At 40.9% G+C, this 18,161-nt stretch overlaps 1 protein-coding gene across 2 annotated transcripts in view; it reads left to right on the top strand.

Annotated features, from left to right (window-relative positions):
- LARGE1 (LARGE xylosyl- and glucuronyltransferase 1) overlaps positions 1-7,964 on the top strand; it is a 280,592-nt gene extending 272,628 nt beyond the window's left edge. For both annotated transcript variants that reach the window (XM_085227448.1, XM_085227456.1), the window contains 2 exons: positions 1,547-1,742; positions 6,004-7,964. In XM_085227448.1, the coding sequence (XP_085083574.1) occupies positions 1,547-1,742; positions 6,004-6,201 (394 nt within the window). In that variant the 3' untranslated portion in view covers positions 6,202-7,964. The remainder of the gene's footprint in view (positions 1-1,546; positions 1,743-6,003) is intronic.
- Positions 7,965-18,161: the final 10,197 nt, after the last annotated feature.

Genomic DNA, 18,161 nt, shown 5'->3' on the forward strand with positions numbered 1-18,161 from the left:
CATCTTCCACAATTGCATATCATTTTAAGCTCTGTATTATGATTGCATTTTTTCTAGCATAGATAGCTGCCCATTAGTGGCTGCATGGGTTAAAATGTCCTTTCCTGAAAGAGCCAAGAAAAGGAATGGGTTTCTCGGAGATGGTTCCAAAGGCCATTACAGACTATAACCTTCTTTTAAAATCTGGCACTGATTTCTAATAACTTCTGATTAACTAATTCACTATCAGTTGTTGTTTTTTTTTTAATACAGAAGGGCTTTCTTTCCTGGTCCTCAAGGTAGATAGCTGAAAGTGATTCAGTCTGTGTATAAGTTAGAAATGCAGCCTCCAAAGGACCAGAAGTTCCTTGGGACACCATTACTGTCCTAGTAATTCCATCCTCCTGTTCCGCCCCTGAACAATAAGTCAGTGAAGCTGGGCACTTCTGTTTGTCCAGTGGTAAGCCATACGAACACACAGCCGAAGTGGCAACTCTTAGATTATGATTCTATATTTCTGCTTTCAGCAATGGCTTGCAGCATCGTGAGAATTTCTGGCTTGAGCCATTGCCTCAGGTCCCAGTTCTGCAAATAGTTAAAGCTTAAATCTCTACACTTTGAGAACATGAGTCATCCTTGTGAATTTCATGTACCCTGCATTACAAACTGGCAGGATGTTTGTTTTGCCCCTTCTGTTACACATCTCAGAACACTGTAATACAGATGGCCTGCTATGCCTTTGTTTCATTATTTAATCTATGAGCCTGCAGAAAGAGCCTGTCTCATTGATTTTTGGAAAGGTGTAAGAAAAGTAAGTGGGCGAGAGAATCATTGACCCTGGCACTAATGGGGTGGATTCAAGCTGTGCTTGGAAGGAACCCGCTGCAGCCTAAACAAAATTAACAAAGTATAAAAGGATCTTTTTTTGTAAATCAAATTGATTACCTTACTCAAGATCACATGGGCACTCCCTGCAATATAGAAAGTGCAGCAGAAAGCCCTTATGTGGTATTTTACTTATTAATTTAATTATGCACTTTGGCTTCTACCATAGAAATAACAGTAATTAATAAAACAGAACATCTATCTGGAGCTGCAGGTGTCTCTCATACAAATTATAAAATTACATATAAAGCAGATCGTGAATGTCAGTGTGGTGTAGAAATAGCTAATTTTCAGGGCCTTAAGAGAGCTGCAGGATTTCACGCTGATTTTAGAGCGCCGATACCACCACTTGGTTGCTAGGAACAAGAAGCAGCACTTTGCAGTGGAGATGAACTGCCTGTATATTTTGTAATTGTTTCTCACATGAGCGTTAGGTAGTGTTTTCACACTACCCTTCACCAGCTAGATGTGTTTAAGCATTGAGCACATCGAGGCTGTGGGAAGTGTGCTGGAAATAGTCCTAGAAATTGCCACTGATACGTCCTGAAGATGACGATGTGAACTGTAAGCTACCGTCCTTATTTTTGAGCCTTTTTTGCAAACAAGTAACGTTTTGTAGCCTCGCCAAGATGCATCCTATTTAATTGCTTCCCCCTGTCCATGCCATTTATGTCTGCTTAAGGTATCACGTGTGGACAAAAGGGCATGCGCCAACCAACTTTGCCAAATGGCGAACAGCCACCACCCCGTACCGCGTGGAGTGGGAAGCAGACTTCGAGCCATACGTTGTTGTGAGGAAGGACTGCCCAGAGTATGACAGACGGTTTGTTGGATTTGGCTGGAACAAAGTAGCTCACATCATGGAGCTGGATGCACAGGTGAGGAGATGATGCCTGCATAACTCACCCAGGGTGCCAGGGGGCGGGCAGCAGGGTTGTTAAATGACATCCACCTTCTGCACTGCTGAAGTGCTCATCTGGCCTCATTAACTGCTTAGTGAGGGCTTTTTGAGCGGGGAATGTGCAGTTTAGTCCTTGTAAAGCATTAAAGAGAATTTCCATATCTAGTAGGTGGCAACTGTGTCCATGGCAGGGGGATTGGAACTGGATGTTCTTTAAGGTCCCTTCCAACCTAAGCCATTCTGTGATTCCTTAGTTCATTTGACAGTGCTGCATAAGCTGCTGTCTGGGAGTAGCGTGATGCTGCCTGCCCAGTACTTGCTACCAGCCCCATCACCTACTGTGGAATCTATACACGTGACTGCAAGCTTCTCAGTTAGAGGTTGATAAGTCCCAGCTGCTAATTTAGAATTTAGAAGGCAATCCTAAATTGAATCCAAGGCAAGCACCTTCAATTTCTAGCCTGGATTTAGAGCGCATCTCTGCAAAGCCAAGGACTTCACATTTCTGAGATTCTGGCTACGTGACACACTCCAGAGGATCAAGGTGTTTGATCCTTGGGCTACTTCCTCTTGGATCTGGCTTGGGCTGGTGCTTCTGGGCAGAATATATAAGAATAAGGTTGCAGAGAAACCTCGAAAGCCCCAGACTGTCGCCAGAGTTCTCAGAGCTGCCAAAGTCCCTGCCACAGTCCCAGATTTTTAAGCTGGAAGTGGTTATGGCTCCATGGGAGCTCTCCATGAAATGGCAGTTCGTGCTTCCCTGCTGTTCTTGGATGCGAAAATAACCAGTATGTTAAACAACAGGGTCTGGATCATGGCATTTCCATTTATTTTGGTGGGTTTTGTTTGTTTGTTTTATGTTTGCCTGCAGTTCCAGGTTTTGAGCTAGTAGCACTTCACGTTAACTGAAAAACCATACTTTTTGGCCAGCTGTACGCCGCTTTGCTAACTTCTGTTATCACAACATGGACCTACAGCAAGTTATTGGGAGATTGTGTCTTTGGGGTGCAGGATACAGTGTTTTTCATGCAAGCAAGCATGTGGGTAGAATATTTTCCACTTCTGTTGCAAAACCACATAATCACTTTGGGCTGCATGCCATTTGCCCCTTGTTTGCAAAAGGGCATTCACAACAAATCCTTGCCTTCTTATGTTGAGAAAAAAAATGATTACAGACTACATAAAAGATATTGTCCATTATGTTATCATTAATAATAATTGCTCTGCCATAGCAGTTTAATTTTCTTGTGCACTTTCCAAACACTAATCAATTAACTATCAGTTGTGGAGAATGCCAGTGTGATGATTTATTATTTGTTAATCTGAGTATCAAGGCTTGCATCCCCACTGGCAGCTCTGATTTGGCACTTAACGATTTAACTCTTTTGTTCAGAGACATTTGCTTAACATGCAGACTCAAATGTAAGAAATTGGAACATTTTTCAAAGTTGATCATAGCTCAGGTATTTTAAATGGCCATTGGGACAGAGCTAAGTTGGGGAATTGTTTTTCTCACTCTTTCAGCCTTAAAAACACATTGAAAAGAAGTTCTGCTTTCATCTGTAATGACACGGGTATTGGCCTGTTTTTCCACAAAATCACCCTGGAGGAGACATACTACTTTCCCCTATGGCAGCTAGAAATACCAGATTCCCTGGGCTAGCCCAAAATATGCTGCACTATCCTGTTGTTCTGTTTTCAATAAATTCAGATATTTCCCTAGCTGGGGCTTATTTGGGCTTTTTCTTCAGGGAGCTTTGATCTCCCAACCACTCCTTCTGCTGTATATTTTGATCCATCTCCTGAATTCTGTCTCCTTCCACTGGCTGCTCCTTAATGTAGGAGGAAGGAATTGGGATAAATGGGGTGACATCCCTTCCTTAAAAACGAGGAAACACTGCACCAGGCATTCATAAGGCATTCCTTCAGCTTCAGCATTGGATCAGGTTGCTGCCAGCTATTTGGCTGGCTCTGTTATCAGCAGGCAAAACAGCTCCTCAATTGAATTATTTCCCAGCTCCTTGCAACTGCAGTGTCTGTCAGAAGGACTGTGGGAGACTCCTTACCAAGAGCCTGTGCCACTAACCATCCTTCAAAGCAGCACAACGTGGAGATTATCTTCATTATTATTCTAGGGGCATACACAGATGTCCACTGAGCTGGATGCTATAAAAATACATAGATAATGACAGTCACCGTCTGAAGTATTTATAACATGTGAGGTAGGGACAAAGGTTCCCACAAGCGCTTTCCTTTCTCGACAGACATTTTCTTGTGGTAGGGATGGGCAATTATGAAACCTTTCCCTGCTCTTCCAGTGATTGTGGAATTAGACTGCAAGCATCTTTTTCTAGCCCAGCCCAGCATCTTTCAAAGGGGCTCATTAGCAGCAGGCTAGTATTTTTTTTTTGGAATCTTTTATGTGCCTAAAGGCCTTTCAGGGATGGAGCATTGCTGTGCTAACAGTTTACACTGCAGAGCATAAACAGTCACCGACTTTCAGGATTATAGACTTGAGATGGAAACAGAATGAGATGCACAACAGAAAAGATTATATGAGGGGGATTTATCTTCCTCTGCAGATTCAGGCCTTGATGTTAAGGTCCTGCAGAGTTATTACACAATTTGTTGTTTATCGTCTCTCCTCATTCCATCATGGCCTTTGTTTCTGTATTTGATTTCCCATTAGTTCTAATTTTTTTCCAACTAAAAGAGTTCTGCCTGTGAACACCAGATTATTTTGCTCTTCCTCTGTGCTTGTCATCCCTAACAAGCTCAGTGAGGCCCATTCCCATATATGGCGCTGCTGTTTCCTAAGTGTTTCTGGGACAGCACTGCAGCCTTAGCACCTTCATTTTGGGCTGTGTTCCTCAAACACCTGGTTTTTGGTAGCATCTTAACCCAGTAGTTTTCAATATCTTCTTGGTCAATTGTATTTTGTTTGATGAAGAAAGATCTGTAGGTGAAAATTCTAGTGCTTATTAGCTCAGTTGTGTTCTCTCCCATAAATGTCTTTCCCTGACAAATAGTCTGTGTCCCTTCACAGACTCCTCAAGCTATGAATGACTGGAATGTGCAAACCAGGGGAAGTTCAGCACAATTTCTTTTAAAGCCAGCATGCTCCAGAGAAGCTCAATGGCTATTCCACTGTCTTAGGCAAAGATGGTTAATAATGCAATGTAACAACAGTTGTAAATGAAAACTGGGTGAAGACAACAGCAGATGTGCTTGTGAAGATTTTGAAGTGTCTTGTCATTTGCATCTCATGTGAACTCAGATTTTCTTAGATCTCATATGAAGAAGGTAGCTAGCATAACCCTAGTGGTCTGAGTACTTTGCTTGGCTACAGAGTGCTGAGATTCACATTCGTTTCCTGCCCAGTCCCTTGTGGGGCAGATACTTGGTTCTTGTACATCCTATGGTAGCTACTGTTCAACTTTTCTAGGAAGCACTCTTTGTCCAGTTTTGCCCCATCGACCATATATAAAAATAATATCAATTATAAAAATTGAGCAAATCTAACAAGAGTAACTGCAACTTAGATGAGGTATCATTTTTAACAGCGACAAGAAATGTCAGAAACTTGGCCAGATATAAATAAAACGAGTTAGTGAAATAATAGAGGAATTGGCGCAATACATTAGACTGTGAAGGATAAGTTGATTTACATAAAACTTTCTCAAAGTATATGGAATTAGTAGGTCCATCTTCACACACAACCTATAAAAGATACCATATTCTCCCACTACTTCAGGTTTATAAATAGTCTGGGACAGTTTTGCTGCTCTGGTTATCTTAGCATAAAGGCAAAGCAACACAGGATATGCCTTTTTAAATGTTGCTTATTCTAGCATCACAAGTGAGACAAATTACAGGGGCAAGAGCAGGCTTTTACATGGATATTTGAGGCCCACACTGTGTGCATTCACAGTTGGTTGCAAGCGCACTACTTCAAAATCTGTGCTGCAGACATGGCTTCAGGCATGACCGCAGCACGATTTTGCTATTATTTGGCTTATATTGAGAAAAATATTTTCAAAGACAAAGTAGTGTTTCATACACAGAAAAAAGTATAACTTGAAAAAAGGTTTATTTGGCATAGTTGTGTGAGTTAGTTGTTTTTGAGGCCTACACTGCGCTGTCGCGTGATGGAACGTGCTTGTCTGTGGAGGCATGAGAGAGGTGCGCTGCAGGAGGGCTTGGGATCACCCCTCACAGCCGGTGTCTTTCTCCCCCAGGAGTACGAGTTCACGGTGCTGCCCAATGCCTACATGATCCACATGCCGCATGCCCCCAGCTTCGACATCACCAAGTTCCGCTCCAACAAGCAATACCGCATCTGTCTCAAGACCCTGAAGGAGGAATTCCAGCAGGACATGTCACGTCACTACGGCTTCGCAGCTCTCAAATATCTCACGGCAGAGAACAACAGCTAGCACAGCAGAGCCCATTTACAGGAAACAGAGATGCCGGAGGGAGGAGCCACTCAACGTTTCGGGCCCAGTCTTCAAACTTCAGACTGAGAAATACTTTCTGTTTTTATACCATACCTGGCAGTTCTAATAGTAGGGATTTGAAGTGACATGTCTTCAGACTGAGGTCATTAGCCCCTTCCTCAATGATCCCAGGCCTTTCAGCTTTAGCATTTGTGAGGTGTCAATGAGAGGGGCCGGCCACTCACCAGCCATACCACAGGAGGTGAGAATGAGGCATGAGCTGGGAATGTACTCTGTTCTCTTAACTGCAGAGCAAAGACAGACCTTCAGAATATAAGATTTCATGTTGCTATTTAATTATGAGACATAGTTTTTAACTCTAAAGGAAGATCTTCGGGTCGCTGTCCTGTGAATTTCAAATCTGCACTACTCTGAAAGGGAACTTTCACCTGTGAACATTCATAGTGGCCCTCAACATGGATGACCTTGTTAATGCAGGATGAGCCAAAAGTCTGAATTAGCCTTGAAAATGTAGGGGACACTTATATAATACTGCACTCCAGAGAAGGTGTTACTGGTTTAGGTGTGTAAATGGTATTGGTTGGTCTTTTATTCTCAAATTAGTTACATTTTATCAGGAAAATCCCCTATGCCCTGCCCTGCCATTCCCCCATCCTAAAAGCTGTTCCTTTCCTTGCCGAGGAAATGTTCCCCTTGTATTTCTTTGCCATATTCGGTTCTAATGGTCCAGTAAAGGAGATCAGTAGCTCGGCTAGAAAGTGAACAAAACCTATCAGTGTAAGATCTGCTTTCACCTGAGCAACTTGTTCATGTGTGTCTCATAAAATAAAGGGCCTGGTTGTAACTCTTTATCTTTTTTAGGCAAGAATTGGATTTTGCCTACAAGGCATTTTGTGTGGGGGATATTGATTCGTAGACTCATTCAGTGCACGCCCATCTGTGAAGGCATCGGGCATTGGGCTTTAAGTGGACTACTTTGCTGAACAGGCAATACAAGCATGGCAACTTACAGCCTGAGTGCTCTCCTGCCTGCTACAAGGTCTGAGAACTACTTCGTTAAAGGAGTATATAAATAAAAGGAACAGAACTGTTAGGAATAAATTCCCCATTCGAGGGAGAAAAGAATGTGTTGGGAATCTGAGTGTGAGTGTTTGCTTAAATGTGGACTGGTCAAGTTCACAACTTCGATACACACAAGAATATTCTGGAGGGTGGAAAGGAAACCTAACAAGCAGAACACAGAAAACAAGACACTGGACTTTTTACCGTTTTCTTTATTCTTCAGTATTAATGTTGTGTTTACATTGGATAAGGAGATGAGGTTTAATGCACTACCCTTTGCAGGGCTATTTGTAATTTCTTTTGCAATGTTAATAGAGAAAGCAGAAACAACTCAGTGAGAAATGTGTCTCTCTCCCTTCCCCAGATCCCTGTGCAACCACATGTACCAATACCATTGCCTGAGCTGGGAAAATGGATCCACAGTGCATTATGCTCACTTTGTTCCATTTTGTTTTTCAGCCACTGCATCTTTTACTTTCCTCCCTGCTTCATCCCTCTAGAGCTTGGTTTTATTTCCAACCTGACATTTTGTGAGAGCTTTCTGTTACGGTGGAAACCATGCAGTTAAACCAGACATTTAAACTGCAAATATCAGTTCATCATGTTGTGTATATATAAGAAAAGTCAAAAAAGGCAACATTTTTGACAAGGAATAAAAAGGGGTGGGAAGCTATGTGTAATTACTACTTTTTCCCCTGGGAGTGTTGACTGTATAAGAGTACATTGCTACACAATTTTCCAAAGTGCTTTCCTTTGGTTCTTAATGGCTTTATATAAAAATTTACATATAAATCTGTGAAGAGCTGGGAAGAAATGAAACGAGTGCTTAGACAGTCCTGGCTAAAATATATTTCTATTAAAAAAAAAACAAAAACTTCCCCAAGTCCTATATTACTCACCATTGACAGTCCAGGTTATTGTGTATTGAAAATTAGAAGAACAGTCCTGTTGATTATCTAATGTACAGAAAGATATGAAAAGCTGATCCTAGGAGAGGCTGAACCTTTGTTCCTACACAAATCTACTGTCAGATTTTCAGTGTGGCCACTGTTGTGTTTCATATATATCTAAAAATTTTCATTTCTGGATGTACATTTCTCCTTGACTTAACAGTGTTGCCCAAGGATGGACTAGATTGCCCTGTGACACCATAACCTGTAGCATGGACCTGTACTTATTTTGGGTGTAGCACTGTCAGTGTGAAAATTATTTTCTCATTTATCGTGAGAAGCAAACGAGGGGCAGGGTGGTAGTTTACTCACTGCCTATCTGTGCAATCGTGAGACATCCTGGATAGGCTTAGGTGTGTGGGCTGGTGTTACCAGCTCTGAGATTGGCAGTAGGTTCAGAGTCTTCTTGTTTTTCCTTAGAGACCTGATTCTGACTTGTTTCTGTCATGTTGTGTTTGTCTGTGTATTTCCCAGGTTGTGAGATGTGGGGCTTGTGTAATTCTAACACATTTTAGCCAATTACTTGATAGCAAATTAGGCTTACTTACCTGTCTTTTAACTGCCAAGGATCCTCAGACAGAATGAAAAAAACACGACCAGCAAAAATCCCCAACTCAGCTATAATACTGACTGACCACCAGTCCTCTTCTGCAATAGATGTTTGCTAACATCTTTGCTACTTAATTCTCAGATTTCTCCCAAATTCTTCAAGAAATGTCAGATAAACTTGATAACTTAATGCCTTTGATTTATTGATTTGTTCCACGCTCTTCTCTCTTGAGTCTTCAGTCCATGACCTCTCCTTATCTTTGTTATTTAAAAAGTGTGAGTCTCTCATTTAGACACCATTTCTGGTGAAGACTGATGCAAATGAATCATTTAGATTCTTGTCAATATCCTTACTGTCTTTAATTGTTCCCTCCACTTACTGTTTGGGGTGGCCTACTGGTTCTCTCCAGTTTTCTGCTTTCAGTGTACTGAGCTTTCAGCATTAACTTTCTACTATTTGCTCTTCAAATTCCCTCTAACCTTGCTCAAACTCCATCTTAACTGTTACATTCCTTCCTTTCAGCTTTATAAAGTTTTCATTTCCATTCTCTATGAAGATTTCCAGTTTGGTCTGAATAACTTCAAAAATCTCTAATTCAGAATTACTAGCATTTCATCCTTCTCTTTCATTTATGTAAGGGGATACCAAATTTACAAACCACTTCCACTTTTAATCTGAGGGTTTCAGAGTTGTTGGTATTTTTTTCTGTTTATTTAGGGCTGCTGATTGTTTCTTTAAAAGAAAAAAAGGTGGTTTCTTCCTTTTTTTTTTTTTTTTTTTTTTATCTAATGTGAAATATCACCCTATTAGATTTTAAGGGGGTTTTAACAAATTTTAATTTGTTTTTAAGAATTCCCTCTTCAAGCTGCCTAATGCTAACCTTCTCCTAGTGAAGGGATCAGAAATAAAAGCCAAAAGAATTCTTGTGTTCTTTTTTGCTGAGGGTCTTATTTTGACACATCTTCTCCTGTGTTTCCCTTTCCTCTCCACTCCAAAACTCAAGTTCTTGATGTCGTTTTCAGCCCTGTAAGCCCTTTCCAGCACCAGAACCTGAACTGTGTATTTCCCAGCACCTTCTGACCTCCTATTCTATTTTGGACATTATTCAAGTAATAATCTGTTAGCTGGTGCTCAGTCCTTTTTGTTTTGTTTTGTTTTGTTTTCATGCTTCTCCCTTTGATATAACAGGCTTTCCAATTAAAATTTTGGCCAATGCTCTTACCTATATTTAATGCCTTATTGTAATTCACTAATATGTCTCCATGATTTCTCACTGTTGTCACAGCATACACCTTCAAATATTTGGCTGTAATTTCCCTCCTATCACTTATGATCACTGGCTAAGGATCATCTGCCCTTTACCGTATACTTTTTAAAAATGTTTTTGTTTTTCCTGAATAGTCCTTAGTATCAATCAGATTTTTTTTTTTCCAAGTCCTGCTTTCAGTAATTCCTTCCAGCCTTGCTGTTTTCCTGTATGAGCAATCTGGTTCCACTTCATATGTGTGATTTTTACTGTATTTGTAATCATCATCTTGGACACAGTGACACAAAGGAATTAGCGATGTACCTGCAGTTCCACCACTCTCGTTAGACTGAAAATCAGATATTCACATGTTTGTTCTTAAGTGCTGAATTTTTACTGGGTAGGCTTCATGTGGTTTGTGTGTGAATCATAAACTGCATTTTCCTTATACTCTGACAAGTGGAGGCACTTTGTAGTGCTATTTGCAGCACTTACTGCAGCAGAGTAAGCCCCATGTTAGGAAAAAAAAAAAAAAGACAAAAAAACCTTGTCAGGACTGTAGCTACTCTTTCTCTCTGCAGGGGAAAATAAGGCCCTGGCACAGCTGAGCAGTTTTATAAATGCCCTGCACAAAACACATCGCACATTATTTTCTGGTAGGTGTAATCGTACATCGTCCAATTAAATATGAAAAATACATTTTTTATGTTCTCATTTTTACATGCAATTCTATCCAGAAGATAATGCATTTCCTTCTGTATCTTGCCAGTTTCCCCCATTACTTCAGGCTGCCTAATAGCCCCATCTGTTTTTGGCTCAGAAAGATTAATGACCAATAGCGCAGGGAGCCCTGGCAAATCAGCAGAGATATTACTCTTAGGCATTGCACAAGGCATTCCGTGCTGCTCTGCCAGACATTGTATGGGTGTTCCTCAGGTTTGAGTGCAGCAACAGGAGAACACAGCAAGCTCAGCAAGTGGGATGAGCATCATTATTTATGAATTTCGGCAAGTCTAATACATTAGAAGGTAGGAGTGCACAAAAAAAGGATCTTTGTTAGCTCAAAACCAATTTGATTTTAGAAAAAGAAAGGAGCAAAGTTTCTGAAACTCCAATGAATGAGACTGAAACAAAGTCACTTTTAGACAATGACAGCCAATAACTTGCTGTTTCCATTTCAGCATTGAAAATGCAGAAGCATTGACAGGTAAATGAAGTAATTTTTATGGTTGTAATTCAGAATGCACATTTAGACTGTATGTTTACAGCTAAACACTCCAATGAACTGCTAAACGTTTAAAGAGTGTTATTCTGGTTCACTATATAAATTTAAGTTTGAAAAAGCTGCTGGCTGTGCACAGCAAATCAGGGATCAGGAAAGGCTTACAAATCTGGATTTAGAAATACGTTGCTTTTATAGGAACTTGTTTTCATCAGTAGTTCTACATTCCCAAGAGAAGACACAAAGTCCTCAAGAATTTCAAAAGAAGCTTTTCTACAGTCAGCTGGCTAGAATGTGTTCCTCTTATGAATACTGGGAATTTGGGGTTTGCTTGCTCTACAGAGTGGAGTTATTGCACTCAGTTGAAAAAAAAAAAAGACTCTGGGAATTAGGAAAACAGCTAAATATTTGTTCATGTAAAGTATCATACGGATTTAGATATCCAGACATATTAATAGTTACCGTAATGGAAGATTAGCTTATCGATAGTATCTGGATGTAAGATATCAGAATGTCCTAAACTTCTGCAAAATGCTTTCATGAGAAGCATTGTGCAGGTGACAGAGGCTTCATTTGAGCTCCATGGTGTGTTGCCACAAGACACAAGATTTCAATCCAAAGTAAATAGTTCTGACCTGGGGCTAGATCTCCAGTCAGACATATAGACACTACCCTCACAACATATATTCAAGAAGAGGTCTCCAAACACTAGGCCAAGTAACTCAAGCCAAGCTAAGTCTATTCCACAGTATTATGGCAATATATTTCTCAGACAGTGACACATACATTATCTAAACTAACCATTTTATCACAAGACTCCTGCTAAGGCTGAAAGATCAACCATGTGAAAGATACGTGTTGCTGCTGGAACTGGTGCTTGGCTCATACGAATTATTTCTGTCCCCTGGTATGTATAGATTAGGACATAGTCCCTACACGATCATTTGCTGGGTGTTTTAGAGGACTCATCTATCATTCTGTGCACAGAGTGGATGGCAATCAGGGATTGAAGCATCTGGGTGATACTTCCTTTTACTTTTGCTCTCACTGAGCTTTTTATAATACGAGAGCTGCCTTGATTCTGAGCAAAGCCAGACATTTTTTTAACTTTTTTTTTTCTTTTTTTTCTGAGAGATAGGTTTAAACTGTGATTTAGGAAAATCAATTATCCCCCATGCCCTCAGGCTTTCTGAGCAGAATGCCTGCAGTTCTGTTCTATGGGCTTTTCTAGCGTAGAGGGATCCCACGGAGCTGATGGAAATTACACACTCAGAAGCCATGCAGCACTCAGCCCTGAGCCTATGAATGCTAGCAGCTGAGCATGCGACAGTGATGAATCCCAGCTCTGCCTGAGCCCCCGTGTGTCTGCCCCCACTCAGGGAGCACTGAAGGCTATTGGCATAGTTTGTCAGGAAAGCAGAGAAAAAGAGATGGAGTAAATAACTTTATGTAGCCAAATTTCCAGAGGAATGAGAAAGGCAAAAGTATTCTGGGCTCTCCCAGAAGGGCTTTTTGTAAAATTGTTTGTGGGTTGAACTCATGGGCATTTCTTACCAAATGCTGGTCGTTGTGGTCTAACTGTAGTACATTCTGTGGGCTGTGAAATTCATGGAACTCTGCACTGAGATTTAACCGTTCTCAGCTCAAAGATATTTAATTTGTTTCAATTCTTTGGATTGCTCCTAGTGGAAAGGAAAAGTTAAAAAAAAAAAAAGTAATAGCAGCTGGGTAACAGTAGGAATCTGATTATTCAGCCTTTGTAAAATTGTCTGCACCTTAAGTCAGCACTGGGGTCAATGGTTTGGGCAAAGCTGGCTTTAGCGAGGTTCATAGAGTTCTGTCTTTTGATCTGCCTGTGGATCTGTTGTTCCAGCAGTGCTCTCCAGCAATGCTGTAAGGAAAGGAAAAACCATCCGGTGCTGATTGATCTGTGAACTCTTTATCCAGTCGGAACTAAACACCAGCAGCAGGGAGGACAGCACTGCTGCCTGCTTTGAGTTTTTGTGAGAGGGTGATAGTGAGATCCAAATTAAATTTATTATTCCAGTAGAATTTGTGGAGCTTTTCTGCATATTAGATGTGTGCTCACAGGGAGTGACATAGGTCCCTTGGGTTTAGGTAGAGGTGGGTAGAATGAAACAGGAAGTGTACTTACTTTCCCTCAACATCTTGCCCAGTGCTTACTAATTATATTAGCAGCAATTAATCCAGCTGGCTTGAGACTCATCATTCAAGCTGAGCGGTAAGCTTCTACTGTATTGATAAGAGAATAGACATATCATGAATGAAATGATGCTTTCTGTCCATAACATTAATGAATTTTGCTATAATTATTCATGTGTCCAAATCAGCCATGGATAATTAATATCTATGACTCATGGATAGTTTACGTCTTTTGCTTTCTGTTAGGGTTTATTCAAAGTACAGCAAAGGCAATCCAAAAAAAGCAATGCTTTCTGTATGGTCTCATGAGGATTAATATTCATGGAGATGCATGATAAGTGCAAAATATGCACCAGGTTTTGTAATCAAAGTGGAAAATAGAGGCACAGTCTTCTCCTTTCTGTTTACACATGGGTATGTAATGAAAGTAACTCCCTAAATGGGTTCGCCTAAGATCCAAATATTTTACAATTTTTGTTGCTTTCATTTCCATTTTCATACATGAGACAAACAGTTTGCCAAACTTTATTTTCTCAAGCCAATACGTCTTCCTCCTGCATCGGACCTGTAAATATTACTGTGTGTTCTAGGGCACAGAATAGGAACTGTTGAGAAGTACTTAATCACCTCTTTAGTATAGAGGTGCCCTTTCTGTAGCCTCAGGGATTTTCTTTGCTTTGTGCTATCAAAGCTTTCATTTCTATCATCTTCTAAGTATGAAAGACCACTGGCTTGTGCTGTCCCCCTGCATGAGTTACCAGTACACCATGGTGTGGCACTTGGGCCTCCAAATAAATTTGTTCTGCAGCTTTTTCCCATTTTAATTTTCAGGTCTAAGCCTAAGAGGAAAACCAGCAATGTGAAGCTATAAGGATGGAATCACTGTGTCTTGCATTATTTTTGATATATTGACATTTTTCAAACTTTTCTATACCCTAAACTATATACCATCCAGAAGAGTGTTGTTTTGAGAGTATCACTGTGAATTATCCAATTGGGTTGAAATCATCTGTATGTACAAAAAGTTTGCACAATGTGCAAATTTGCTACAAATTCTGTTGAAATCAATTTCAGAAGCCTTCAGACAGCCTGTTGTAGAGTTTTCTGTTCTTGTCCTGCATTCTCAATATCCCATACCTCCAAATCCATGCTTACGCAACCTTAGGTATGTGTTGGCAGGTACTTTGAAGTCAGCATAGATACGTCTAATGAAGTTGAGATCTGGTTATATCTGTTAGATAGGGTAAAAGCATCTGTCCACTATTGGCTCCCTTAAACCAGCATGAATTCACTTAAATAAAACAAATACTTGGGCTGCTGTGAGTAGGGAACAGAGAGACTTAGATTTTTTATAGAGTTAAGGCCAAAAGGAGACCAGGTTCATTAAGGCACCTAACTACAAATTGCTAGCAGTGGGTAAGATGGTGATGGTGGCTGTGCGGCTCTGGAAGAAACAAAGACTTCAGAATATTTGTCAGCTGTCATTTGATTTTGCTTTTCCTACACAAATGAATTGCCTTTCACAAAGCCATCTCCCAGCAGCTTATTTTGCAATGGACAAGCACTAAATCACATAATAATTCTACAAACACTCCTTTTCTTTCCAATTTCCTATAGATCACACTGGCATAATTTGCTCTGTTTCTCCACCCTGCACCAGAAAAAGTCCCATAACTTGAAGAAAGCACTGAAGTGCTCTAAATATCTTATACCTTCTAAGTCCAGAACCCCATGATTTTAGGTGCCCAGCCTTCAGGCCCAGATTCATCCCACACAACAACTTGGCAGCTGTCTGAGAGCTGTGATGTTGGAGCTGTCTCGTTTGCTTCCTTTGGTAATTGATGGAATGAACAGGACTTCTCCAGAGAACTTTTATGTTCACCTAAGCATTAAATCACTCTTCTGCTCACTGACTCACTGTCCCTGGAGGTGTTCCAGAACCGTGTGGATGTGGCACTGAGGGACATGACTAGTGGGTATGGTGGGGATGGGCTGATGGTTGGACCAGGTGATCTTAGAGGTCTTTTCCAACCTTAATGATTCTGTTATTCTGTGATGAGCAGAAAAGGTTGCAGTGCTGAAGGTTCCCCACGCAGGTCACTCAGGCATGCACCTGCCTGAAGTAACGTGGGACAATTCTGAGCCAGCGAGCTCCAGTTTTAGAGCTGCCACCTCCTTATCTAAGATTGCAGGTGTCAGAATCTCCTGGAAACTGAGCAGTAAGTGCTACAAGGCTGTAAACTCAGTATTAACTGACAATCTTGAAAACAGCAATCTATGTGATGGAAAACCTGTGGGCGGATCAGTCTTGGGAGGGGGGTGATGTGTGGACTCCAGAGACTGTGATACACATTGTGACAGGCACCTCATGCTAACAGCCAGAAAAGTACACATTTTCAGCACAAAGCTGCAAGCTTCATAATGATGATTAAAATATCAGCCATGGTCTGGTTGTGCAGTGTCTGTTGCACCGTATTACTGCTGTGTAACTGCTGCTGGCTGGTGTCAGCCTGTACTTTTCCTGAAGTACAAGTAGGGAATCCATGGGAGAGAAGAAAAGAAAATTCACCCTTCCCTCTGTGTTCCTTCCTAAGGCTCAAACCTCACTCCTGGTCTGTCACGACCAAGGTGATTTTACATCCTCCAGGAGAAAATCGGGCTGTTGTGACCTTTAAGGTGAAACATGCACAAAACAAAGCTTGTCACTTGCTAGCAAGGCTTGAGCTGAAGGGGTTTGTATCTTCACATCACCACCCTGTCAGTGCATTATCTGACTGCCTGGCCTTCTGCTCGAGCTAATAGCAAAACCTTTTGTTTCCCTCCCAGGTTGGGCAAAGATCCTTGAATAACATTTCAGGAAAGAAAAAAGAAAAAATAAGAAAAAATGCATATTTTTTCCTTCTGCTGCCCCATCTACCACGCGCCTCCCCCCAGGGTTACACTGAGGCAACTCACATTTAACGCGGACATCTTAGTTGACGTTTGCTTCAGTCCATGTGTAAGTTTTCTAGGTGGCAATTTTATCGAGGAAAGTGCTGTTTAGATTGTGTGTGCAAAAATCAATGGCTTGTAAATATATTGAAAAGACAAAAAAAAAAAAAAAAAAGTTAATTTTCAGTTGTGCAATAAAATTGTGAAATAATCCTCTCCATTCCTTCCCAGTGTCTGACTTGACATGTGCTGCTTTCAAGACCTATTTTTTCTTCTGATGGAAACAGAAAGCAGAAAGGTTGTGGATTGTTCAGTTTTCCTCTTTGAGCCTTTTATTACTTTTAATTCACTTTATCGTTGCCTTTAATCTGGTTTATGCCTCCAACTGTGGTTCAATCAGACGCATTAGCTCAAGGCTGTCTCTGCTGAAGACAGGTGAGTCTTATCTGCTCTGCATTAATCCCAGGGTTATCTGCTTTTCTTGAGCTTGACCTGCTGGCTGTTGGCAGGAATCAAAGATAAGACTTTGGTAATCAAAGTAATCAAAGACTTTGGCATATGGGAGAAGTTGTTCGGTTCATATTTAATTATGACAAGAGGCAGATGGATCCCCTTCAATGAACAACGTCTCGCCAACACCATGGAAGCCAACCCAGCCCACAGGTTAGTATTGCAAATGCTTTATCTTCTGGGAGAAAGGGTGGATTTTCCATGATATGCAAGTTCTTCTCTCGGCAGTAGAAAACACTAGGTGTAAAACAGAAGCCTCCATTTTTCTTTTAATTAACCCTTGCTGATAGATGGCTAATAAGTTTTTCAGGTGCTCAGAGCTGCAGCTGACCTCCCGTAATCTCACTTCAGCACTTACACTGATACATCTTTCTGCACTTCCAAGTGAAACCATAAGAAAACAGTTCCCTCATTCCCTCCTTGCCACTTCATGCCCTGAGGCTTCTCTGCAGAAGAGTTTCATTATAAAGAAAGCAGACGAGGGCAGGAGTGGGAAGACAGGTCAGTTGCATAATTCTTTGTGTGTGCTTGCTCTTTTTGCAAGCCAAACTTTTAAAGTAGCATCTACTAAAGAGTGCACTTGTCAGCACAGAATTTGCATCTGTAGGGACATCATAAAGAATAGCCTGTCCCTAGATGTAGAGTATGGAGCCTCCCTGAATGATTCAACAGAATGTGGGCAAAGACTGGCATAAGTTGGAAAGCTGGCTGAATTGCTCTTTTTTTTTTTTTTTTTTTTTTTTTCTCCTCGATGATTACAGAATCAAATAGTTTTTGTGTGGCGCTGGAACAGACTGGGATACCAAGAAGACTTAGAGCACTGTGGATTCATTACTGGAGGCATAAATACTGGGAAAAGTATATATAAATAGGTGGGAAAAAAAAGAAAGGAAGATAAAAGGCTGGAAATATACAGATGGGGTTTTTATAAGCTGAACTCTGCAGTCACTGGAGAGAAGGAGAAAAGCTGCAGGTGGAACTCCCTTAAATTCCCTGACTTTGCAGCAGGGCAAAGCTGGCTTGCATTAGGAAATGAATGACTGAGCAGGTGTAAGATGTGAATGGCATTAACTGTGTAAATAGCAGCTGATTTTCAATAATCAGGTTCCCAGAAGGGATCCTCTGCCTTTGCCGTTTCTACATACATCACCCACAACCATTCTTACCCATCCACCTCTGACAAATCAGTAATAAGAAAGAGAGCTCCCTTTAAGATTTATGTCAAATATTAATGCTGTAGGACATACAGATTGCTATATGATTACTTTGGAGTCAGAAGCTAGGTTTCAGCAAAAGAAGGCAAGC

Source organism: Meleagris gallopavo, chromosome 1 (assembly GCF_905368555.1).
Source record: "Meleagris gallopavo chromosome 1, MGAL_WU_HG_1.1, whole genome shotgun sequence".
Lineage (NCBI taxonomy): Eukaryota > Metazoa > Chordata > Aves > Galliformes > Phasianidae > Meleagris > Meleagris gallopavo.